Source organism: Haemaphysalis longicornis, unplaced genomic scaffold, assembly GCF_048455015.1.
Source record: "Haemaphysalis longicornis isolate Haplotype H1 unplaced genomic scaffold, Haemaphysalis longicornis Haplotype H1 scaffold_1, whole genome shotgun sequence".
Lineage (NCBI taxonomy): Eukaryota > Metazoa > Arthropoda > Arachnida > Ixodida > Ixodidae > Haemaphysalis > Haemaphysalis longicornis.
Window position 1 is genome coordinate 224,338,441 of NW_027526203.1, and position 25,806 is coordinate 224,364,246.

At 44.1% G+C, this 25,806-nt stretch overlaps 1 protein-coding gene across 1 annotated transcript in view; it reads left to right on the forward strand.

The window, feature by feature from the left end:
* The window catches only part of Sap-r (prosaposin), a 91,999-nt gene that overhangs the window by 29,203 nt on the left and 36,990 nt on the right, over positions 1-25,806 (forward strand). Inside the window, exons 15-25 of the mRNA XM_077673658.1 lie at positions 4,790-4,910; positions 5,130-5,183; positions 5,947-6,026; positions 6,609-6,771; positions 9,630-9,736; positions 10,272-10,437; positions 12,075-12,187; positions 13,752-13,920; positions 14,484-14,599; positions 15,062-15,227; positions 18,378-18,499. Of these exons, the coding sequence (XP_077529784.1) occupies positions 4,790-4,910; positions 5,130-5,183; positions 5,947-6,026; positions 6,609-6,771; positions 9,630-9,736; positions 10,272-10,437; positions 12,075-12,187; positions 13,752-13,920; positions 14,484-14,599; positions 15,062-15,227; positions 18,378-18,499 (1,377 nt within the window). The remainder of the gene's footprint in view (positions 1-4,789; positions 4,911-5,129; positions 5,184-5,946; positions 6,027-6,608; positions 6,772-9,629; positions 9,737-10,271; positions 10,438-12,074; positions 12,188-13,751; positions 13,921-14,483; positions 14,600-15,061; positions 15,228-18,377; positions 18,500-25,806) is intronic.

The window sequence follows — 25,806 nt, forward strand, 5'->3', positions numbered from 1 at the left end:
CGAGTCCAACCGGCATTTATCTTGAAAAACGTGCGGTCCCGTTTGAAAGACGCACGCTCTTCGTCTTTGACGCTTCTGATTGGTTGCGTCCGTCATGATGTCAAAGGAGGACACCCTTCGGCCACACGGGTTGTCGGAAGCATTGGGAACAATCGCAGGGCAGCGGCACTTGCTTTTTCGGCAATTTAGCTTGCAGTTTAATGTTTGCGCATGACTTCAAGTTTATTTTCCAATTTCCCGTGCTGTTGGTTCAAGTATCTTGGGGCTTAAATTTGCTTTACACGACCAAGAACCCCAAAGCAGTAACTGTGGAGTTGGCTAGAGGGTTCCGTAAGAATATTTCTGAACTGGGCAACCAGCATAGGGGGTTTTTATTCCTTATGTTAATATTAGGTACTGCCTGAACTGTTTGTTACTATATACGAAACCATCTATGCCCAAGATTAAGCGGCATTTTATAAACAGTGTACCTGCGAAAAGCACGTATGTGCGCACTGTGCGAAAATATAGCGTTCATGCGCTGTAAACGTATATAAGGGACATATGTTGCCGTTACACGCATAAACCAACAAGTGGACTCTGCTTCCGAATTTCCTTTATTCATTGTCGCCCACCCCACCACCTTTACTCATCCCCATACACACACACCCACACACGTGCGCACGCCATTTCGGCAGCGGAGCTAAGGCGCCTCCGCGATGGCCAGCTGCATTTCGATAAGTGGCGTCTTACTGCTTGACTTACATTTATTCTGAAAACATTGTAGCATACTGGTGCCTGTGCAGCTTTATCAACTCTAGTAGGGCTTGATTTTCGCGTGTGCCTTGCGCATTCTGCTACAATATTACGGCCACCTCGTTATAATTAACAAACCAGTCGGACAAGGCAGTTACGTTGTAGTTACGTTACTTTAGGTAGCAATCAACAAACGTTTGTGATAATGAAGATTTGGCCTGTTTCAGCATTTCTAGATTTAAGCATTTACCGCGCTAGTCGGACAAAGGCCGTGTATTTACTCTTCGCTCGTACTTTTTTTAGTCTCATCGCTATATATATCAACGACTATCGCTTGAGCACAGTTGAGGTTCAGCGGCAACAAGGGCTTGCCAGGTTATAATATGCAGGCACACGGAATCTTGGGCAAAGAACTACGCCTTCGCAGTCACTCACAAATTATGGTATACGGTGGTGGTTCGGAGCAGTGTTTTTTCATTCCAGGTAAATATTACCTTCTCGTGGCATGTATACTTGCAAAATAAGTAATGTGGTGGTCTTGGTTCTTTTACTTCGTAGGAATACTGTTTACCTATTAGCCAGGAGAGAACTTCTATCAGGATTGGCACTACCTTGTTTTAGTTTCGCCCAAAATTTGGTTTTTTAATAACACTGTTTTAAGCCCATCAAAAAAAAAAAGGAAAAACACATTGGAGCATTTTACAAAGTGTCTAACGTAGTGTAGTATATTCTCTGTCATCAAGCACAGCCACTTCGGCTGTTGCTTCCGTATGTTATAAAACATTCCGGCGTGGTATTATCCTGCTTAGGAATACGGCATGGTAACGTGTGTATGAGATTTTGGCACACGTTCAAGATCCCCAGGTGGTCAAAATTAATCCGGAGCCCTCCACTACGGCGTGCCTCATCGCCTGCGTTGCGTCGGCACTTTAAACCCCACAATCAATCAGTTTGGCATTTGTGCATACTTTTTGAACTCGAAAATTGTACAAATAAGTGCTATTGCAACAACAACAACAACAAGTATCATTCTTCCTGTGGCGAGCCTCTACTGGAAACACGGCGAAAAGAGCATGGCAGAGGCGGCCGATCCGGCCGGGAGTTTAGGTATGACGTTTTCCGGCTGGTTTTCGCCTCTGCTCTTCAGTCTTCCGGCATTGCATGCCGAGAAGGTGGGCGGGGCATCGGGCCACTTTTGTTTGCGTATTGCGGTGCTTCTATTGCATGTATTGCGAAAATATTTCGTACACGGGAACTATTCAATGTGTACTTGCTGCTAGTCAACTTTTCTTTTAATTCTAAAACCTCTTCACCTTCCCTTTATTGACACCAAGCAAAGACTGCCCACACATGCGGCATCTCTGTAGGAGTGGCTTGGTGAACATAAAAACTTTTCAAAGCTGATTCATGCACTTTGGGAACAAACATTTTTGTTTCCTGTTCATTTTTTTCCCCCTTCTGTGTTGCAGTGCCAGGGTCTTGTCCAGCAATACTTTGACATGGTGTATGCCTACCTCCTCGAAGCCCTTGTGAGTATGCGTTTCCTTGCACAAGCTTGGTTTATGGCTGTGGGGTATCATTGTATTCAGTGACATTTGTGTTCATGGGCTACGCATGTTGCAGGACCCTGATGTCTTCTGCTCCACACTTGGTCTCTGTCCTTCGAGCTTGTCTAGGAATGGCATGAAGTCCGAGGAGAAAGCACTGAACAAGCTTTTCATCAAGGTGTTTCAAGGAGCACTCCAGCAGAAGGTGACTCCATGTGTTTTTTTTTTTCTTTCTTTTGCTTTCCTCCTTTTTCTTTCTTTCTTATCCTTATTCAAGAACAGACGTGTCTGTGCACAGGGCATGCATGTGAGCAGGATTTGTATCAGAACTAAATGTCCAACTTCACTTTAGCAATGACTCGGTTTAGAAGAGTCTACTAAACTAGCCACAAATTTGGTCATTGCAATTTTAAGTCTTTTGTAGAGGTGGAGGAAAAACTTTATTGGTGGCAAAAAATAGATCTTCGTCTTCCCAAGTGAGAGGAGCTCTCATTCCAGAGCCCCTGTAGCTTTGGCTGTCGCCCGGGCCCTCTCGACCAGTCTGCGCTGATCTTCCAGGGTCAAGCTGGACAGCACGGCTTCCCACTGTTCAGTCGTTAGATTGTCATTCACAGGCACTGTCTTAGTTTCGGGAGAGGCCCATGTGACGTGGGGAAGAGTAGCTTTTTCTCGCCCGCATAGTGGGAATTGATTTGACGGATGGACTGCAGGGTACATCGAGTGGAGGAGGCTGAGATGTGGGTATCTGTTCGTCTGCAGCAGGCGCCATTCTACTGTCTCCTCTTTGGCTACAAAGGATTTAAAATTGCAATGACCAAATTTGTGGCTAGTTTAGGTGACCAACATGCTATTTACAGAATTTAAAGCCTGGTTTCCATAGCATATTTTGCCTTGAGGAAATCAGATGTTGTACATTCTGTTTATGCTATATATTGTCTGAACGAAATCCACATTCATTTTTTTAATTGATGAAAAACTTGAGCTTTAAACTTGTTTATCAAAAGCCTGTTTGGAAATTTCGGTGCATGTATCACAAAAGTTGTTCTATTTATTTATTTATTTATTTATTTATTTGATTATGTGTGCGTGTGTGTGCATGCCTGGGAGTGTATGTATGTATGCATGTATGTACTGCTAGCCTGAGTGCCAGGCTTTAATCAGGAGTGGGTGAACACAGCACAAGAACATTCATCCAAATAACAATGCGGAGAAAGACAGTTCAATTGACTATTGAACGGACAATACTATACATTATCTAGACATTTATACTCACACTTGTATGTACTATCATGATAAATTGAAATACGAACAACGGAGCGCGTGGCTTTCAGTACATGCCACGCATCCTGGCGACGGGTCGCGTATGTGCGGTGCGAACAAGTAACGAGAGTTCGTGACCAACCTTGATATGGAAAAGACCATCGTGTTTCCATCGTCCGTTGGGCACTCAGCATGAAATAAAAAATAAAGGAATATAGCTGCGTGTGTAATTTTCACTCATCGCAGCAAGAAAGTTAGATAACGCTTGCGTGAGTGAGCGCTGAACGCGGTGGGAAGACAAACCAAACCGCTCACACGCCGAACAACGGTGTTTCCATATCAAAGTTGGACACAAACTCTCGTAACTTGTTTGCACTGTGCATACACGGGCTGTCGCCAGGATGTGCGGCATGTACGGAAAGCCACGCGCTCCGTTGTTCGTATTTCGTTTTATCACGATAGTACATAGCTGAGTACAAGACATGGGAATGACAAACTTATACCAATATAATACGGAAATCAGGGCCACAATGCACTTGTTGCGAAATAGAACAAAAGCTAAAAGAAAAACGAAAGGCAAAATTAGGGTAGCATAAAACATAGCCTGTCAAAATGTCAGCACATGGTAAACGATGTTTAAATGTTCAGATGAGTAGCGCAACTAACAAATCCTGTTGCACACTTGAAGAGAAGCGTCCTGGAAAGTGAGTAACAATGCACAGCAGAATTTCAATAAGCGATGCCTTTGAGGGGCCACATGGTGCATACTGGGGTTGGGTACTAAGCCTCGCTGAGTGCAAGTTGCCGCAGAGGCAGCAGGAAAACAGGCGCACACACAGAAAAGACAAATTACTTGCCAGTTTGATCTTCACTTCATAGTGCAACACGTGCCAAGGGTCAGGTTAATAAAAGGCATGTGAGGTGTAGCACAGGGGAACTGAAGGTATATGGGTGCTCCACATGTACTGATATCGACAAACTGTTCTATAATCTTTTTCTGTGCGTGGGCAGGAGGTTTGCAGGCACCATCAGTTATTCGTACCACACTTAAAAAAAATAACAACGCAGGAACTTGTACACGCACCTGGAAAAGTGTGAATGTTTTTCACCTTTGCAGTTGTTGTGTGTGGTCTTGTTGCACCCGTTGGGCAGTAGTAGCCTCTGGCCACTGACCTATCTGTCGTGATAGAGATTTTGTGGTTATTGATGTATTTACAATGCCTAATGCCTGTTCCTTACGGTTCCAGGGTCACCTGAAGAACTTGAAGGCTGCCAACAAGGGACCTGCCTATGTGGTGCCATCCAAATCTGTTCCCCTCATCAAGGTTTACCCAGCTCTGCCTAAGAAGTACTTGGAAAGCAACAGATGTAAGAGCGCTTTCTTGCAGTGCCATTGTGGGACGACTTCTCTGCATAGATTTTCATTTTTTTTATTTCCTTCTGCTTTTCTTGGTGGAGCTCCGAACATTTTGACATTTGTAGTGGATTTTTTAATTTTTAATATTCGATTTCTAGGTATGCTGTGCAAAATTTTAAAAATTTTATGATTAGTGCCTGCCAAAATGTCTATTTTTTCTACTTTTCCAGCTGACATTATTGTTCCGATGGTGAAGACCTTCCCAGCCCACCGCAATGTTGCACGTAAGTTGTGTTGCAGCTCTTGTTTTTTTCATGTCATATATCTTATTTGTTTGTAGAGACTGCTGTCGGTCTTTGGAAGGGCACTGCTGCAAGGTTGTAAACTATTGAGGCAGATTTTTTTATTTAGAATTTTCTGTAATTCTGTCTTGCATCAGTGGGCAAGCAAAAAAGCCCAGTGCGTTTCTGCAGTATAAATAATGTATTTGGATGAAAGCGGCATGTAATATGCGGAGGTTGCGCAAAGTGATTTCACGCTGGCAGTGGTAGAGGTTGCTTTTGGGTGCCACTGTAAGTGTTTTCTTGTTGTAATGGCAGTTGGAAGGAGAGCCTAGAAAGTCCCTGCACCTTGTAGGAGCCACGCCGGACAGCTGCACTTTTCAAAACGTGCGATGTCTTTTTGGGTGATGACCTGTCTGATGTGGTTGCACCACGGCAGCAGGGTCTTTTACAGTCGCCGAGTGTACAGCAGTGCTACACTGGTGGCCCCTTTAGGGCAACTGCTGGATCAGAGGGCCCATTTTGTAAATTACTCTGGCATGAAAAACTATGCTCTCACAGGCAGTGTCACACTAGTTGGAGCAGACTGGTAGTTTAAGTGCATAGCTTTCTAGTGGAGATAGCTGCGTAACTTAGGCGCTGTCATGAGGCTTGGGACTAGACAAGTTTCAACTGTTGCGTGTGTGTGACTGCTTTCTTTTTAGTATGTCACTGAAGCGTTGAGGTGGTTTGGCCTGCACTAAAGGCCTGCTGTTTTTTTTTTCAGCGGAAGACATCTACACGTGCTCTATTTGCAAGGCATTCATCACTCTTCTTGAGCAGATTATCCCAGTAAATGCCACAGTGGTGAGTGGGACTTTTGGTACTTTGTAGCAATGTCTCTGTTGCCACTGTCAGCTGAACGCACACTGCGAGGCAGAGTGGAGTATGTTGTACTAGTGAGTGCCTCCATTTCAGGGCTGTATTTGGTAATGCTTTGTTGTGGTATATTCGTGGTATGCACTGCAGCCCATTCCTGCAGCTTAAAAAGTAAAGGTCGGTGGAGATGGGATCTGAGGGAGGCAGTTTCTCTTCTTCCTAATACCAAATTCAGCAGCCATTAAGTAAGATTCATTCCTTTCTAAAAAAAAATTGATAAAAAATTTATTTTACAAATTTTGCTAATGAAAGTTGAAAAGTTGTATTTTTAATAACTTTTTTCAAATATTTGTTTGCTAATTCTAGCCAAACTAAATCACTTTGAGCTTTGCAGGTCTTTGTTGAAGTTTCAGTTTCTTCTAATTTAGTGAAGTTGCAGTTGCCCTAAAGTGTAATTTTTATTCCTTTTTGTTGACAAGCCTTTCTTTAGAGCTTAGAATTTTGTGCTAAGAATGTTGCCATGCCATTTTTTTTTTTGTTTTCAAGCTGACAGCTTCACCTTTCTTGCAGGACGATGTGAAGTTTGTCCTTGACCAAATTTGCGAGCTGTTTCCAGCGGAGACGGAAAAGAAGTGCCGCTACTTCGTGGACACTAACGCCGACGTGATCCTCAAGTTCCTGGCCCACGATGTTGCTCCTGCAGTTATTTGCCACGAAATCACCCTCTGCTCACGTGAGTGCCTGCAGAGGACCAAACGGAAATGATTATTGGCAGGCAGGATGTTCCAAGTGGAGTTCACATGCGTAGAGTACGGACATGGGAGAGAACTTGTGGTCATTACTTGAAGACGTGACGTGGCGTCCACCATCACATTTTGAAGCATTTCATAAGCACATCACCGAGCCATTTCCTGAAGGGATAGCGAGTGGCGAAAGTGTTCTGCTGCAGAAGACAAGGCCATAGACTCAGCGGGCCACATGGGTGGCGGTATTTAAAAGACAACAAAGTGCAAGGTCCTTTTAATATGCTGTCGTATTTTTGCACCTTAGAAAGCCTGCCGGTTTCTTCAAACCAATTGCCCCTAAACTTGGCTGCTGTCTTGCATGGCATTCAGCCAGATACTTCATTTTTTTTCTTCTTCTTTTGTTGGGGAATATTTGGCTTGCCACTTGGCAAACTCTCTTAGCTGTAAGCGTTAACATTGTTGGGTTGGCAGAAGGGTCACATGATTGTGAGCGCTGTCTCTGACACATTGTGACAGCTAGCTATGTTTATCTGTATTACGACTGATGTCAGCTACAGTATCCCTCACATACCTATCTGGTGGTCTTATTTTCTCGAGCCACCATTTCTTTGTACCCCGCATGGAGGCACACAAAATTAACTCTTTTGTTACCGCGGGAAAATTTACCGATTTTTAGTGGTCCAAGAAAACATTTTTTTTCTGCTAAAAAATTGGCTAGGCACTAATTACAGGAACACAAAATGCAGATTATTTAATGCCCTTTCTAATAACACATTTTTTAAATTTTCGTATATCATCGTTGCGAAAAAAAATCAATCAAAATTTTTGTCAAGTTGTCAAAAAAAAATGCTAAAAAAGGATTGTGTATATAATAAGCTACAGATAGTAGAAAAAATTTAGAATATGCATTTTGTAGGGAGACATTTCAAAACCACGTCCTAGAAAAAAATGTTGGCTTGCGCGGAACAGTTTATCAGATACTGTAAAAAAAAAAATTTTAGCACGCATGGTGCCTGTGCCATGCAGTGAAGCCCAACCTCCATTCCAAAATGTGCAATTTAGGTTGATTTCCTGGAAGAAATCTGGCGATTTAACATTATCAGAAGCACCAATTTGTTCCCACATGACGTAAAACCATCTTGGCAATGATTGAATTTGCATTTACGGCCAGCACAGTATTTGGGACAAGCATGCAATGCGGAAAAGCAAGCATGGAGTTTAAAATGAAACTCCATGGTTGATGCTTGTTGACGGTCACTGTCGGTTATCTCTCAAAACATAAACTTGCAGTTTATTATGATCTTGTGATTCGTTATTGTAGCCTTGCTTGCAGGGATGAGGTGCAGGGATAGAATCGTGCCCTGCAAAGTTTGGCAGAGTAGCTGTTGTGCAATAAAAAAAAAAGCAGCACTACGAGCCTCCTCCATTGCAGCGCCTCCTAACATTTTTGAAATGAAACAGTACAAAACTTATTGGAGGCTCCGTCCAAATAGACAGTTCAACTAAAGAGCCATACTACACCTCCAGAGATACCCTCGTATGGAAACGAAACTGGCAGGCGAACAGCTGGCGGTGTGTAAGGCCGGTTTGAAGCACTCTCTTCATCGGAACTGATATCTGGCAACTGGGTGTTATCTTTTGACTCGCATCGGAAGTTCTTATTGCAGAAATCGCGTTAGGGTGGGGTGAAATCAGGAGCGGCATGCTTTTTTCGAGGATCGGTAGCGGACGGTCAAGGCGCCTTGGCAGGTAGACTTGAAGTTGGGTAATTGCGTAGTAGCGCCAAATAAGAATTCCGCGATGCAGAAATGAAACCGAAACTGTTGTAAACTGTTTCTGAGTGGTCCTGTGGTAAGTAGAACTACAACACAACAAAGAAAAATGTGAGCAAAGGCAATAAGAATGCCTAAAATCACAAAGTAACTTTGCAAACAGGCACTGCTTGATATTTTCAGCCGATTTCAGGGATTATTACTGTCAGAGTGCAAACCTGACGATTGAAAATCGTCTTCTGATTCACCATTCGTGCCGTGATAATGAAAACCAGCTGATGCAGAGTAATTACAAGCGGCACGCTTTTTTTTTTAGTAGCAGTGATGCACGAATACCACGCCCCTTTTCCACACCCAGGTGACGCAAATGCGTGTCAAAAATCACGTTTTTGTTGCAAAAATGAAAACGACTGATTTTGAAAGGGCATTTTCTAAGCTAACTCCAGATAGCTTTACATGTTCCAGAAGCGCCTAGAATGCTATGAAAATTGATTGATTGTAGGTTTTAACACGCCGACGCAACGCAGACGATGAGGCGCGCCGTAGTGGAGGGCTTTGGATTAATTTCGACCACCTGGGGGATCTTTAACGTGCGCTGAAAGCTCACACACACACGGGCATTTTTGCTTTTCGCCCCCATCAGAAAAGCGGCCGCTGCGGCCAGGAATCAAACCCGCGACCTCATGCTCAGCAGCGCAATGCCTTAACCACTGAGCCACCACGGTGGGTCAGAATGCTATGAAAAGGGGCTCCCAAAGTATCGCTCAAAGTGAACGATTTTGAATAGGCATGGTAACGAATGAGTTAAGGGCTCGTTAGGGCAGTGGATGGAGATATGCTTTGTGTGTTCTGAGGTGATCACTTGTGGGAGGCCTCTCTGTGATAGCCTGTTTAGTGATGCTGCAACTCTCTACGACTGCTAGTCCTGGCAAAGGAACACAACCGGCATTGTTCGGCTGCAGCTGGCAGACAGACAGTGCAGTTAGTTAGTACTTTTGCTGGCTTCTAGTGGATGATATGACCTGTTTCTGTTTTGAAGTGGGCTGAATTTCCTGTGGAATTTTTCCCAGCAGCACCACCTCCGAAAAAGGTTGGGGTCAAGCAGGACTCTCCGGACTGTGACTACTGCAAAATGACCGTGCAGTTCTTCTACGATGAGCTCAAGAAGAAGGAGACTGAGGTTTGTAATTTTGTGTCCCAACTGGTTCCCCTTATACAGGTTTATATGGCATAGGAGCAAAGAAACATCCACTCGAGAGTGACGGGACTAGGGAATTTTTCGTTTGCTTGGTACAGTTTGAATATGGAGAGAAATTTGAACAAGCTTTCTCAACGGGGAAACAGCCAATGCGGGCAGTGGGAATTTCAGCTGCAGGGCTTTCATCTGTAGAGGAGCGGGCTTTCTCAGCTTGCTGACCATGCTGCACACTTTGCGCCTGCTGTGTTCGCAGGATTGAGCAGGGTAGATTGTTTGGAGTTCACCAGGAGACGGACCTTTCATTTAGCTGTGGTGGTGTTTGCTCACACTGTTGCCTCTAGGTCGTCCCTTCATGTTGCATGGGACAGAGTCCAGAGTAGCGCGTGTACCGACTGCACAGCGGGTAGCGGGCATTTCAGTGGGGACGCTGCACATAGCGCAGGCTTGTGCGAAGGAGGCAGTTCTGCGCTACTTTGGTGCACGTTTTTATGAAGGCCTGCATTGTTCCCTACTGCAGGAGGAGCTGAAGCAGCTGGTTGACAAACTCTGCCAGCTGTGCCCAAGCAAGTATAGGGGCAAGTGCATCAGCACCCTCAACACCTATGTGGACACGCTGATCTCCCTCGTTCTCCAAGAGTTCACCCCCGAGCAGATCTGCCAGGAGCTCGGATTCTGTGCCTCCAGTGAGTGGCTGCTAGGCCTCCTCTAAATGTCTCTTTCGTCTTCTCATCGCACATGCAAGGAGCCTCCTTTATCCAGTGTTTTGGCCTTGCTGTTCTGTGCACTTGCTAGCGGGACTGACCGTGATTACTAGCGTGCACTCTTTTGGATGAATTCAGGGGCTCTGGGGTTTCACCGTTACAAGGTGGTTGTGCCGTATGACCCCTGTTTAACTTTGTGTACACAGTTCACCAGTCGTAAACTGGGAAGGATTAACAGGCAGTTCTGAACAGGCAGTCACTGTGGGAGAAAATGTTCTTTAAGAGCAGCTGTACAGAATTTCGTATTCATGATTTCTCTAAGTGCAGTGAGGTCTAGTTTGGACCAAGTCTGCATAGTTATCCAAGCAGCTGGACAGGAGAGGTCTCACTGGCACTAGTAAATTGCTCAGGCATTGAATTTCTGTATTCGAACTACCTTCCATCAAACTTGCCCTGAGGCAAATACATTGCAGAGGTGTGTGAATATCGACTACATTGTAAATGGTGTGCTGCTTGAGTTACAGCACACTGTTATATTTCAGAGGTTTGAAAATAAGAAACAACAAATTACTGGCGCAGTAGGGTTTGGCTTTGCCACAAGGCATGTACATCTTGCTGGCTATGAGTCATGGCTTGGCCCTTTTGAAGGACAGCCGAGCTGTGCTGGAAAGTCAACCATGCATAAAGCTTGCATACCACTGGTGGTGTGGGTGAAATTTGAAAACTAGTTTTTTTTAGGGGCAGATGTAAACTGAAGTAAATCAACACTGCAAGTTTTATCAAATTTGAGAACGTAGTTCAAAGTTTCGCATTTTAATTTAGCAGCCCCCACTTAGTAGAAGTAGGCACAATGAATTAGAGAGCAGTGCAGAGCTGCGCCCTTAGCTTTATTTATTATTGGTGTTGTGCCGCACTTCTAGAGGTGTGTTAATCGCAAGCAGTGTTCGGGGCCCGCTGTAGTGGTAAGCTGTTTGCAGGAAACAGTCAGGGACTGAAAAAGGTCTGCTGCCAGCGGGGGTCTGAAGGAGGAGCCAACACAAAATTTGCCATCTGTTGATAGTGCTTTCTGCTAGCCACCATCAGGACGTCTAGTGGAACTTTTTGTTTTGTTTTGTTTTGTTTTAGTGGCAAGAGGAACTGTAGTAAGTCAAGGAGCCTCTGTGCATTCATGAAGTGAAAAGGGGAAGTTTCCCTATGACAGTGTGTGCCAATTCACTTCCCGTGTGGCTTTGCCCGTGTTGTCTCTGTGCTTCTACAACTTTTTGTAACCTGTTACTAGCACAGGTATAGTACATGAAAGCACAAGTGTGTAAAAATAGTCCTGCCCCCTCTCATTAAATTGCCTTGCTTGAAAACGGTATTTGTGAGGATTAGAAGAAATTCATTTAGTCACACATGGAAGCGCCGTAGGTGTACATAAAGCTGCTAATGTACTTTTTTTTATTTAGTTAAAGTTGCAGTCACATTTTGTTATTTATATTGATTTGCAATTATAAAATAAACTGAATGTTTGCATATCTTTGCTGCAGTGGGTTTTTTTTTGTTTTTTTGTTTTTTGCTACAGTAGGCTCCGTTCGAAATGAGCTCACATGGCCCTCTTTCCACTTTCACCATTTCAGCAAATGTATCAGCCCCAAGCGTTCCGCCCAAGAAAGTGTCAGATGATGAGTGTGACCTGTGCCAAGTCATCGTTAAGTTTGTGTATGACGAGCTCAAAGACCACAAAACTGAGGTAGGTTTCATCGAATGCTCTTTTGGTGCCTCTGTAGCTATAGCAATCGTATGCCCCACTAGCCACTGTATTAGTTTGCCGGCCTCATAAAAGGGGCTTTAGGAATCTTAATGCAGAACTCACGGCGAGTTTACGACCCTTCTTTACTACAAAATATGTGAAAGCAAATTACGATTGTCTGACTAGTTGTTCATCCAAGGAATTTATTTTGAAAAAGTTCCATTGTAACAGTAACGTTGTGGGCATGTTGGTAATACATTACTTGAGTATGATTGTGCAGAAAAGGAACATGAATGTAAAAGAGGGTGGACACACTCAGCCCAATGTGTGTCTGTCCTTTCTTATGTCCATGTTTCCTTTTTTTGCACAATAATACTCAAACAACCCATTGTAAAGCTGGTTTGAATGTGATACAGTATCCGTGCCTGATGTTTTTTTTTGCTCGATATGCTTGAGAGGTTTTAGTGTAATTTTTTTTTTCTTTTCACTCTGGAAGCACAGGTGTGGCATGTAGGAGGAGGATTACAGCTGAATCCACTTGTAACAATGTTATGGTCACACAGCATTTGTTTACTAAAAAATGCAAGTTTGTTACAAGTGGAGCCTTGTTAATATTCCATGAAAATGATTTAATCCTCTTTTGCAGTAGGCATGGATTTGCACAATTCTAACACGCACTTTTTTCTGGAAAAGTAGCCTTAAAATTTGCGTGAGCGTTCCAGTCGGGTATAAAACCAAAGGCGGCTTTCAATGTTGCCTGCTTTAGTTTTAATGCCAGCAAGAGCTGGATAAGCAATTTTAGGAAACACAAAGAATTTTTGCTGCCACAGTTGTGTGCATCAAATAAAATGCCTTTTGCAGGTACGTGGTGTCATGACTTTTACATCTGCAGTGTAGAAACGGCGTAAAATTATTTTTTCTAATTTTCTGAAGTAAATTTACCTGCATGTTACAATCGGGGGCGGGTTACAATTGTGAAAATACGGTATATGTAATCAGAGGCATTGTTGTGCCAAGTTCAGGGATGTGAGCTTGATTTCTGATGGAGGAAAGGGAAAGAAAAAGCCTGTGTGCATGAGGTTTTGGGGCACATTAAGGATCCCAAGGTAGTGCAAATTTATCTCTAGCCCTAAACTGCAGCATGCCCCATAGCCCAGGTGTTTCTTTGGCGTGCACAGTCCTAACTTAAAAATCTTTTTTTTTGTTTGTTTGCAGTTGGGGCTTTTATAGTTTGACGTGACTGCATCTGCATTTCCAAAATAACGGCAGCACATTTTACCTTCTTTTCTGTTTAGCCTTATGTTAACTTTTTCTGTGCGGAACAATATGAAAGTGCAAAACTAATCTCAAATTTAAATCTGCTAGCAGGCTTCGATAAGTTGTGCGCCAAAGGTTGTTTGATTTGCACGCATTGTTTTTTACTTTCTTCATTGTTTGAATAGTATGAAAAGTTGATGGCAGAAATCGATTGGCACACGTGTCTGCCATGTGTCCTTGCCGATCGCTTTCTATACCCGCTAAGCGCTGACGTCCCGCGGGGTCGCTCCTGCCCACCCACTTTCAGGAAGAGGTGAAGCAGGCCCTGGACAAGGTGTGCAGCCTGCTGCCCGACTCGCTGAAGCAGAAGTGCGTCGACACGGTCAACACCTACTACGACATGCTGGTGAACCTCATCATTCAGGGCTTCACTCCTGAGCAAGTCTGCCAAGAGCTGGGCCTGTGCCCCTCCTCCGGTGGGTGCCACTCACCTGCCGCCCTTCTTGCGTTTCGGACGCTTCGAGGAAAGAAGGGGCTTCGACCGGGCATCAGTATTCAGGGGGATGGCACCTCGTACTAGCGCTCATCCCCACCCTGTGTTGCCGGGGCTTGTGCTTTGTGTTCATTTGTGCTTGCAGTCCGTGTAGTTATTACCTCAGGGGTGCGAAAAGAGCCTAGTGTCAGGTGTCGCTGCAGAAAAATACCCCTTTTCGGTGTCCACCAGGTTGCTCTGTGGGAATTGCTCGTGTCTATTGGCGCCTGTTTGTTCAGTCTGCTTGCATTTAAGGTGTACTTCTGCTAAAGCTATCCCCAGCTTCTCAATACTTGCCGCATTAAGGAATTTTTTTTTTTCAGTCCTTCAGAATATGACACTGTGACAGCCCGCTACCTTTGCATTCTGAGCGTTGCGTGAAAATTTTGTGCCGTGTTAAAGCGATGGAAAAGAACAACATTGGAACTGATAGCCCAAGTGCAGGGTTTAGTACTTTGTGCAATTTTTTCTCCCTTGTCTCTTTGCATGTCTGGTGCCTTACTGCAGCATTGAGAAAACCTGTGGAATCGAAGGTACCCGAAAAGGTATCGGACGAACAGTGTGCTCTCTGCGAAATTGTGGTCAAGATGATCTACAATGAGCTCAAGGACCAGAAAACTGAAGTGAGCACGAAGCAACATCACATTCTTTACTTCCTCTTATTATTTTTCTCCCATTTCGCCTGTCTGCAAGATTCATTTGAGTCCATAAAATGGCTGTTTATCACTTGCATACTGATCACTGCCCATATCTAGGGTAAGGCTGTGTTGCATTTGGGGTCTGGTGCCTTTGTAAACTGATGTCACGACGAAGGGCACTGATTTTGTGAGCCATTTCTGCCAAGTCTCGGTTGGTTCAGTGAGTCTTACAAGATTCTTTTTTTGCGTGTGTGTGTGCGCGCATGCAAGCGCACTGCCTTGTTAAGTTGACCACATGGGCAGTACTGTAAGGAATTCATGCTATCTTGCTACGTTCCTTTGCCCACCACACACAACTTAGATTGACAAATAAACCTAAAGAAGCAGCAAAAAGTAGCCCCCCCCCTTCTTGTGTGTGACGACTGCAAGTGTGACTCCCACCTCTAGGAGGAGATCAAGGCGGCCCTGGACAAAGTGTGCACCCTGCTGCCTAACTCGCTGCAGCAGCGCTGTGTCAGCACGGTCAACACGTACTTCGACCAGCTGGTGGTTATCATCACTCAGGGACTGACTCCAGAGGAGGCCTGCCAGGAGCTGGGCATCTGTCCACAAGGTGGGGCTGTGTTCTTGTGGCCCGGCACCCCGGCGGAACCCTCTTGTCTCGCTCAGCCACCTTGTGTGCTCCAGTCCCTGAAGTGGTTTTGGAGTAATTTTTGGAGGAACAATAGACAAAACAGTATTACAGTTGAACCTCGTTATAAGAGACAAATGGATATAAGAGACACTATTCACCCACATGGTTGGCTGCCCTATCTTTCCCATTAAATTGACCTCTTTTATAACAGACATCGGATGTAGAAGAGAGTTGGTAATAAGGGACAAGTCATCCTTGAACTTTAATCAACAGTCTCGCTTGTAACAGACATTTTAACTTCAGACGCAGTGCCACCAGTCACTAATTGCAGTTGCTTCCATTGTGGAAACACAGGTGGACAACAGACACCTGCAGTCGCTATTTATTATAACTTCAGCAAACACACAGTGGTTCAGGCAGCTATGAAATGACGATGAGAAGCCCTGCCAATGGAAATGCAACTTACAGAAGTCGTTGAAGCTTACTGCCATCCATTGGAGCGCGACCGCACATGCGGGCTCTCCCACTCGCGTAGCTCCCAGTCAAGAAGCATTGCAGATGTTGAGTCCTGCAAGCGTAACGAATAGCCCGAGCACACAGCGGAAGAAGCTGTGCGCTCTGGCTATTCATCAGGCTTGTGAAATCAACATCTACGATTCATCTTCCACAAACAGTGAAAGGAAGAAAAGCTTGTAGAATCGGTTGTAAAAAACAGTGTAAATACAGTCATGAAGCAAACAAAGATTCAGAACTGTTTCATAAATTCCGGGGGCAAACATAAATTAGAATGAATCTTTTGCAACATGCTGTAGCGTTCTTTTGAGCTTATTTTAGTCATACGGTGCCCACATTGAACTAGGGTCCGATTAGTAAGTGAAAACATGGTTCCCTGCTTATAAGAGACATCTCATATAAGAGACAGAAACTGCTCCGCGGTACGTGTCTCTTATAAAGGGGTTCAACTGTGGTCAAAAATATAATTTTTGTATTTTCCAATACTATGAACCCTGGTGAATGCAGTGAGAGGAGTGGTTTTTTGATGCACCGCTTGGAACTAATTTTACAGCTTGTTAAACTTTGGTGTTTGAAATGGGCATTCGAAATAGTTCCTTGCCACTGGTGCCAACAAAGTTTAATGAGCTGTAAAATTAGTTCCAAGCAGTGCATCAAAAAACCCCTTCTCTTATTGCAATCACCAGGGCTCATAGTATTGGAAAATATAATGATTACAGTTTTATGACTAGCATTGTTTTGTCTATTGTTCCTCCAAAAATTACTAATTATCTCTAATTATTTTGGAACTAATTGGCTGATTAAGAAAATAATGGCATATTTGAGATCAATGAGGAGAAAGCAGGAAGGCCAACAAGTTTCACAGAGTTTACTTAAAAATTAAAAGAAATCATTTTAAGAGCAGTATGTCCCGTCAAGTCATGGCCCGAGGAAAAAAGGTATCCTCCACCCCAAGTTAGTGGAGTAGCACTAGCTGCCGCCCTCTGGTGGGAGATACAAGTTACCTACATTAAGATAAATACCCAAGAAAGTGGTGGAGAGCACAGTTGCCTGTGAAGCCCTTGGCCTCAAATTGAAGGTTAAAAATGTGTCTGTGCATGTACGCATGTGTGTATAGCAGGTACTGGGAAATCTGGGTGTGTTAAAAAAAGTTCATTGCGTGGCCTTTAGTTTTATAGCCAAACCAGTGTACTAAGTGGTGCTTGGCTGCTGCCTACATACCATTTTTCTTTTTTTTTTTTTTAATGTTGCTGCTGTGTTAATATGCCCAGTGCATATGTCGAGTGGTAGGCCCCACCAATGGTTTCACAAGTTCGTGATCTCATCCTGATTTGTGACTTCGAAACCAACGTGACGTCATATCTGAAGTGGAAAACAGTTTTTTGCCTTGTTTCAATGTGTTTCCCTCGGCCCCCATTTGTCCTGCTCTTTTTTGCACTTTTAGAATGAATGGTGAACCTGTACCAACTTGCCCAACTTTTCGTTTTAACCTACTAGTGTGTCAATTATGCATGTATGGCACTATTTACTCAAAGCATTTTGCTCAAAGCATTTTTAGAGCAATAGCTCTACTACGCTACATAGCGTTGTAATGACCTTCAGCTGCCGGCGCTCAAGCTGCCCCTTTCTTTCTTATTGCTTTGCTTGCTCAGAGCTTCACCTTCGTAGCAGCATGTGAATAGGCAAGGGTGAAGCAGCTGCTTTGCCTGTGCCTTAACACCGAGCGGCGGCTGGGCTGTCTTTGTGTGCGCTTCAATGCAAGCGAACCACATGGCTAGGAGAGGGTTTATCGGCCGATATACAAAAACACTGCGCTGACTGAGTTTACGAGAAGAAAGACTAAAGAAACACACAATGCACGCACACGAAAGTGCTTCTTTGCCGGCTGCTTTGCTGATGCTTGGTTCCTCGCAATCGATGGCGCGCCGGCTCAGCTGCCTGTGCGTTCTCTTCAGCACAAGTGAAAGGAAGAATCCAATCATCCAGTAGATATAGGTAGACAGCAGGCTGCAAAATCTCAAACAAAGGCAAACTTTTACGAAACAATATGCATACTTGTTGCTTTCACTCGTGATAACTAGGTTTAGACGTGTTAAACCTGAGCCATTTTCTGGCCGCGTTCTTGTTTGGATTTTGCTTTAATTAATATGTTTATGCCCGGTAATATAACTTGCAAGTACAGGAGAAGCAACAATGACAAAGCGAAATGAAGTAGTAGTGGATTGAAAAAAAAAAAACCTTTGGATTCATGTTTGTTTGAATGAATTATTTGTAAAGTGTTAATTTATAATTGAGTTGCATGAAATTGCGGGACTATTAGTTGATTTTTTGCCTTATACTAGTTAGCAGCCACATAGAGGGTGCAGTCGAGAGAAGTGCCGCATATTTTGTTTGCCTTTTCTTTACGACATGGAACTTGTAGACATCTGGTTACATGGCACACTTCCAATTAGATTGGCCCTCAAGCCGAGTCAGCACAATTTTGCAGGTTGTTGTCGGCTTGTTGCAGCTACAACAATAGTCAAGCTTGTTCTTGCGAAGTGGCAGTGAGCATTCCCTGTCGCTTTCTTCGAGTTGAACCCACAGTATTGACAACCACATTCTTCATCATTTCAGGAAGCAAGTCTGTGCCGCCGTCCCCGGCAGTTTTTCCCAAAAGGTCTTCAGACGCGGTGTGCATCGTCTGTGAAAGCATGGTGCAGTTTGCCTACAATGAACTCAAGGACAACAAAACTGAGGTTGGTTGGTTTGTTCAGCGAACATCACCATCTTTATTGCACAGTGTTAGGTACCAGGAGCCACCTGGATGGTATCTGCTTTAGGAAGTGGACAAGCATAAGTGTTGACGATTACATGCCTGCCTGCTTCCAGGAAGCGGGTAGGAGTGAGTGTTGAAATATGCAGGGGGCTCGAGCTGTCATTTTCCTGGGGCAGTTGACCGATGCTTCTGCTTTCTTGCCTTGTGCACACATCCTACAACAACCCTAGCCCCTAAGTATCTGCAAGTGACAACAGTGTTACAGCAGTGTTGGCTTGTATTGTGGTTGGCACACTTCTTTTGAAGTGGATTTAGTCACCAGACAATCAATAGATGCTTTCCCTGCTCTCCTTTGCTGCAGTGAGCTTGTTTTGTTTTGAGGTTCTTTTATCGTGAGAGCGTTAAGGAGCTTGGGTTGCAGAAAAGCTGAAGTTGGTGTTGTGATGCCAAAATTGTGAGTGATCAGTCGGAGGAGTGGACAGTTTCCATCCGTTGCAGAGTCCTCCGAGTTGCACTGCGATCCCAATGTCGTTGTTCCTCTGGGAGTGTGTACCCAGCAGGTCGATGGCTAGGCCGCCGTGTAAGGTCACTTGTGATTGATGCGGTGCCATGCACCAGAGCGGGACGGGGCACTCTTCTGAATTGTCTTCTATGAGTGCGGATGGCGCATCTACATCTACTCCTGCTCGTCTATCATGCTGCACTTTCGTCTATCATGCTGCACTGTAGTTCTTTAAAGGGGCTATGCAGAGGAAGCACAAGTTTGCTTCATTCAAAAGATTGCCTCGCTAGAATCATACTGACACCACTTTTAACGTACACTCCGCTTAAATAAACTGCATAATTAGGAAAAAAGAGAATGACCATGCGACCCACTAGCTCATTTCCTGCAACAGATCCTGTGATCTCATAAGCCTTGCTGTGCGACCCACTAGCTCATTTCCTGCAACAGATCCTGTGATCTCATAAGCCTTGCTGTGCGATTGGCTGAGGCAGGCGAAAGCAAATGCAAATTAGGCAGGGCTTATAAGCTTGCCGAACGAGCTATTTGCGCTTAAATGTAGGGCACATTATTTTTATAGAAGTAAGAATTGTGGGGTGAGCAATTAAAGTTACCAACGAACACGCAAATACTGCAGCAGTTAGTGCGGCACTTTGCCGACTGACACCCCTAACACAGCCATCGGACGCGCTAGATTTGTCTGCAACTACATTGACCAACTGACACTAACGGCACGGTCACTTACGTGACCGTGTTTGTTGAGTCATAGCTTAAGTTTTAGGAAACGATTAGTATGAACCGCAGTAAACATAAGGCAGGTGTAGAAGTCCAGGCAGAAGCAAAATGTGAACACTGGAACTTCAGCAGTATTGGAGCGCCATCTATGAAAGTGCGCCGTAAACAGGATAATCAATTGGGCGCCTGTGGGATGGTAGCAGCCCTGGCCAGCAGGCTATATTTAGTTTTAAGGTCCTGCTCTTAATACATCATCGTCGACGTCACAAAAACACATGATTTAGTGGGAGAATTGAAATTTTGACATAAAATATTTAATTTCTCAGTGAATAAAGCATAGTTTGCTGTCGAACAAGCTCTTAGGGCCCTATAAAACACTAAATCTTGCGAATAAAACAAACTTGTATTTTATCTGCGTGGCCCCTTTATGAGTGCAACATGTGCAGTTCTTAAAGGGACACTGAAGGGAATTTGTCAAGCTCCTGTTTTTGCTTGCACCGGGTAGACTGGCTCAAATAAACACACTTTTCATCGTTTATCCGGATTAAATGCGGTATTTATTTTATAAAGCCTGAAAGAAGAAAAACTACCATATGCGGCTTGTGGCAGTTGCACCAACTAACAGCAGTGACATCAATACAAGGTGCTAAGTGATTAGACGATGTCCAAACTTGGAATTCATACCAGCTTCGGTTTCGGTTCTGTGAAACAAAATGCTTGGCATTTTACGTTATCGTTGGATGGGCATTCTCGATATCTCAGTAATCGGCATACCGTGCTTCTGCCATGTTGTCGGCTGTAAAATGCGTCAGATAAGCCAACCAGCATGGCTTGGAATTGTAACAATCACTAGCCGAGGCGTACGCAACGGGTGAACGCCCTTCGCGTCATTGCCGACGCTCTCATGCAATACACTTTTCCCCTATCTTTGGAGCTTGCCTGGCTCGTGCCTGTATCATAAGAGGCGTGTTCGTGCCAGGCCAAGGGTCGGCTGATTCAGGGCTGTGCCCACAAGCAGTCGGTGCTTATGGCAACACCATGCCAGTGAGAACTCGCTAGCGCGTCAGTGTCAGTCTGCATGCGTTCTGCGAACTCTCGTGGAGCATTGAACATTACAGCCCAAAAATGGTGAATTCAGTGTAGAAAATAATGCCCAAAAAACAAATAAACCAACATAAAAAAATAATAAAATACTTGCACTATTGGGGAGTCAAACTTGTGACTTGCAAAACAATATACCTAGTGCTCCAGACCACTCAGCCATACGCCAACGATGCCAGGGGTGAAAATATAAAGTATATAGTGTATAGCCAGTTTACATTTTTATTTAGTTTTAGCCTTTCAAGCAGCTTTGATGACTATTTCTTGTATAACACTCGTGCAATAAGCGTCCCCCAGATTCCTACAATATCTCGTGTCTAGTGACTCCAGTCCTTAGACTGAAAAGCGTTCGCAGATGTGTGGTCATGCTGCTGGCCGCTGTGCTAGTTCACACAGCGCAAAAACTACTTCCTGCACCCTGGTTTTACGCTGTACGATAAAAGTTTTGGTTTATTTTAATTCATTAGTACCTATATTAACTTCGCTGACTCTTCTCCTGCCTTCACTTGGCCTTAGATTTTTCTACTAGCGTACCAGTCAGCGAAGCATCGCATGTGTGCTTTTGTGGAATTACTTGTATTTAGAGCTTGATACAGTCTACAAACTAACAAACTAAGCAAATTTCTCCTGGCAAAAACGTGCCGTGGCTTAGTTTGAACTGAGCGGACCAATTGCGACAACCCACCGGTGGCCGGCCGACAAAACACTTGGGCGACTGATTCTATTGGAGGGTTGGCGAACGGTGCAGTAGCGCAGTCAAGCCAAGCCATCTTGTTTTGCCGTCATACGAAACGTCATGGGAAATCAGCAAGGAGGATGCAGAGACAAGGACAGCATTTTCTAATTGATTTTTCTACTGAATAAAGTTGCGTAAATGCAGTGAGAGTGGTTGCTAGATGGTCTAGAGACTCTAGACTACAATTTGCACAAGTAATCCCGCAGTGTTTACAACAGGGTGTCGAACCGGAATTTTTTCGGGTTCGGTTCGGGTTCGGGTTCAAGCCTTTCGGGTTCGGTTCGGGTTCAGTTCCAGAGCACCATTCCGTTCCGGTTCGAACCGGTTCGAACCCGTTCGAACCGGTTCAAACGGGTTCAAACGGGTTCGAAGAAAAAAAAAGTAGGCGTCTTTTTTATGTTAATTTTTTGTGCTCGTTTTTCGTTTCCTTATCAAATCGGCATAACAACAAATTCATAATGAAGGTTTCTTTGCCCAAATATTTTGTCTTCGCCAAACTAAAGCGACCCTGCAACACGTTTTTCAACTTTTGTCTAAATCTTGAGTGCTTGCAGAAAGTAGTCAACCAATGCATTATACTATGGGGTCGCAATGTGCCTCAGCCAAAAATTACTGTTCTCTCCTCGTCAGATAACATAGAAACTTGCTCAAAATATTTTTATCTCCTTCCCGGTCTTCGCGTTCTTCGACCGCTGAATGACGTCATTACAGCGGTGTAGCGGCTGTTTGCCGGCTTTCCTTAAGTTGCAGAAGAGAACGCATTTGATAGCCATCTAAAAAAAGCCACAAAAGCGAAGCACAAACGGATGGTGTATCCACAGCGACGAGCAAATCACGCACTGTTGCTCTGTGCTGGCAATAGCTATAGTTTTCGCAGTTCTTCCAGATGCGAAGAAGATTGAAAGCGTTTTCGAAAGTGTTTATTTATTTATTTACTGCTTTTTATTTGTTTATTTATTTATTTATTTATTTATTTATTTACCTAGTTATATTTATTTATTTATTTATTTATTTACTGTTGCGTTTAACGCGCCGTCGCAACGCCGACGACAAGGCGCGCCATAGTGGAGGGCTTCGGATTAATTTTGACCACCTGGGGATCTTTACGTGCCACGAAATTTCGGACACACGGACGTTTTCGCTTTTCGCTTCCATCAGAAAAGCGGCCGCCGCGACCGGGAATCTAAACCGCGTCTGTGTGCTCATCAGCGCCGTACGCCTTAGCCACTGAGCCACCGCGGCGAGTTTATCTGAGGTCTAAACACCGTAGAGCGCAGTAGGCAAGACAAGGGACGAAGGGGGACACGGACGTCCCTTGTCTTGCCTACTGCGCTCTACGGTGTTTAGATGGAGTACCAACTAGCTCGTACCCTTACGTTGTTAAATTATCTGAGGTGTTGAAGAGCTCCTTTAACTGTACCCGCAAAATGTTTTTTATGGTAGTGTGACGAGTATGTGGCGCCGACTGCCAAGCGTGGCAGGTGGTATTTAGAAAAATTTTCTACTGCTCATCTTTTATCTGCTAACAGAGCTGTTAGAAAGAAAGAATGGCTCTAAAGACTCATTGGACGGCTGATAGGACGACATTGGATAGGGAACCACTGGAGATAGGAACTTGCTAATGGCCCTTCAGCGACTGGTGACAGCGATTGGGCTCTAGGAAAGATGATAGCCAAGTGAAGTCACAAGCAGCAGTAATGATCACTTGTAGAGAGAGAGAGAGAGAGAGAGAAAATGAAGTTTAATTCAATCGAGGCAATGTTTAAGAGAGGCGTCCTCATTCGAGGGGGCCGAATCGACAGCCGTTTCCATCAAGAACAACTGATCTTCCAGGGCGCAGCTGGCCATGGCTGTCTCCCAATTCTCTATGGAAAGGTGAAGGTTGGATGGATCTACGGCACACTAGTCGCAACCGCCTACTATGTGTATGAGGTTACCAGGCTCTCCACAGAATCAACGCAATGGAGAGAGTTGTGTCCCGTCAAAGAGATGAAGTCTGGCGTTGTGTGGGAAGGTGTATACCCACAGGGTGCGGAGTAATGTTTCCTGGTTAATCGGTAGCGATTTGTGCGGGGAGGAGTACGTTCTATGGAAGAGGCCAGAGTGCTGAGTAACTTCTTGGTCTGTGACTGCAGGATGCATGCACTTGGGTCGGGCTTCATCAGCGCCGGCTAAGCGAGTCAAATCTCGAACCACGAGGTTGGTGATCTTGTTTGCCGTGGATGCCAGTATGAGCTGGCGCCCATACAATCGTGACTGGTCTCGTTGGTGGTCTCTGCATCGGAAGTGTTGTAACATGCAGTCGACCGTTGGCAAAGTTGGGCCACGCCTGCTAAGGGTCTGTTATGAGAGTTTTGACGCCGCTTTGGCTAAGCGCATGTGCTATCGCCGCTTCCTCAGCTTAGAGGGGGCTGTGTTCGGCGGTTGAGATGCTACACCTGTGGGAGGCTGCAGAACGGTAACACAAAGATAAGGTACTGAAGAATGCTATCGGGCGGCTCTTGCATCAAACCAGTTGATCGTCCCTCCCTTTTTTTCTTGCAGTTTAGTTTCTTTCCAACTGTCTCCCCTCATATATACACACGTTTTGAAAACTATTTGATGAATATACAATATGCATTAGGCAATTAGTTATTACTTTAGTCCGAGATGTCAATTTTAATACAGGAACAACATAATTTTATTTATTTGTAATATACTGCCAGCCACCTGTTGGCATCCAAGGCAGGAGTGGTTACATATTGATACATTCAGCACTGTGGTGCAGCGGAGAACTCGCAATACGGGCATAAAGAAAGACCTTTTATAGCATTCAGGCGGTCTTCACATAACTTTGCGGCTACTTTGTGCGTGACAAAATTTCCTGATTGGTGGAGAAGGAGAACGCTGCAAAATTTCCAAATGCCAAGGACCCCAAAGATATCATGTTTGGTCCGACCGTCGAATCCGCCTTAACTGACCCGCTAATTCTTTTAATCAAAATTAATCAACACACCAGTCCCAATAATTCACATTAGCTCATTCACTCACCTAACTAATTTCAACTTCAACTTCAACTTTATTGAGCATTTCGTACATAGAAATGCGAGGACAAACACAAAAAGCTGCAAAACTGCACCTTGACGAGGTGTTTGCACCTTACGGTTGGCGTGGCAGAGCAGAAACAGGAGTTTAAAGCATACGAACAGGAAATAATCCTAAGAAAATAAATCTCGCCTTAACATGTCGATATTACATACAAACATAAAAGAAAGCATTAAAACGCACAATAGCTCACAGTTTGTAAAAGATACTTATTAAATAATATACATACACGCATATAGGCACTCATAGGTACATACATACATATAAAGGTTACAAACCAAAACAGGGTACACAGGTACATAAAAAGAGAAAGAAATATTGGATATGTACGGAACCTGTGTAGACACAAAAAAAGCAAAAGACAAAACTTGAAGAAAAAGTCATGTTATATACAGGTATGCATACACTCATCAAAATCTGCACTACAGAAGTATCCACATAAATAAATACACACAATATTGGCAAAAATCAGTGTACGGTACTTTTTAGATGCTAAAGTTTGCAGGGAATGAAGACAATGCCAATAAAACGCTTGAAAAATATTACAAGTAATTTTGGCTAAACCAAGGTTGCCACGAGAGACAACGCTTAATAGATTGTCAGTTAAAAATGTTCTATGTTCAGCAGTAAACGTTTCCTTAAGTCTCACTTAGAAATTGTATTTATAGCTATGCCACTCTCAGCTAGGTTATTTAAAAGGCGGGCAGTTTGCGAGTGCAACCTATCATTGCCATAATTCGTTCTTGAAAACGGCACGAACCATGTACTCCTTCCCCTAATTTCGTACGGTACGTCCAACGGTTTTCTTAAACTACATAGACTTAGATACGCTGCACCGTTGTGTTGCAAGCTATTTTTATACTTTGTTAGAAGATTAAAGTTGTAGATACAGTGGACAGGAAGCAAATTATACTGCAGAAATAGTTCGTTGGTGTGAGAGTCATATGGTACAGTTGCGATATGTCGAATGGCCTTGTTCTGAAATAAATTCAGCTTGTTAATATTTTTTTGCTGAACTGGTTAACCATACGAGGCTGCAGTAATTGATGTGAGCTGTCAATATAGCATGATAAAGAATAAGTTTAATATTTGATGTAACCACAGGCCGTAACCTACAAAGCACCCCACG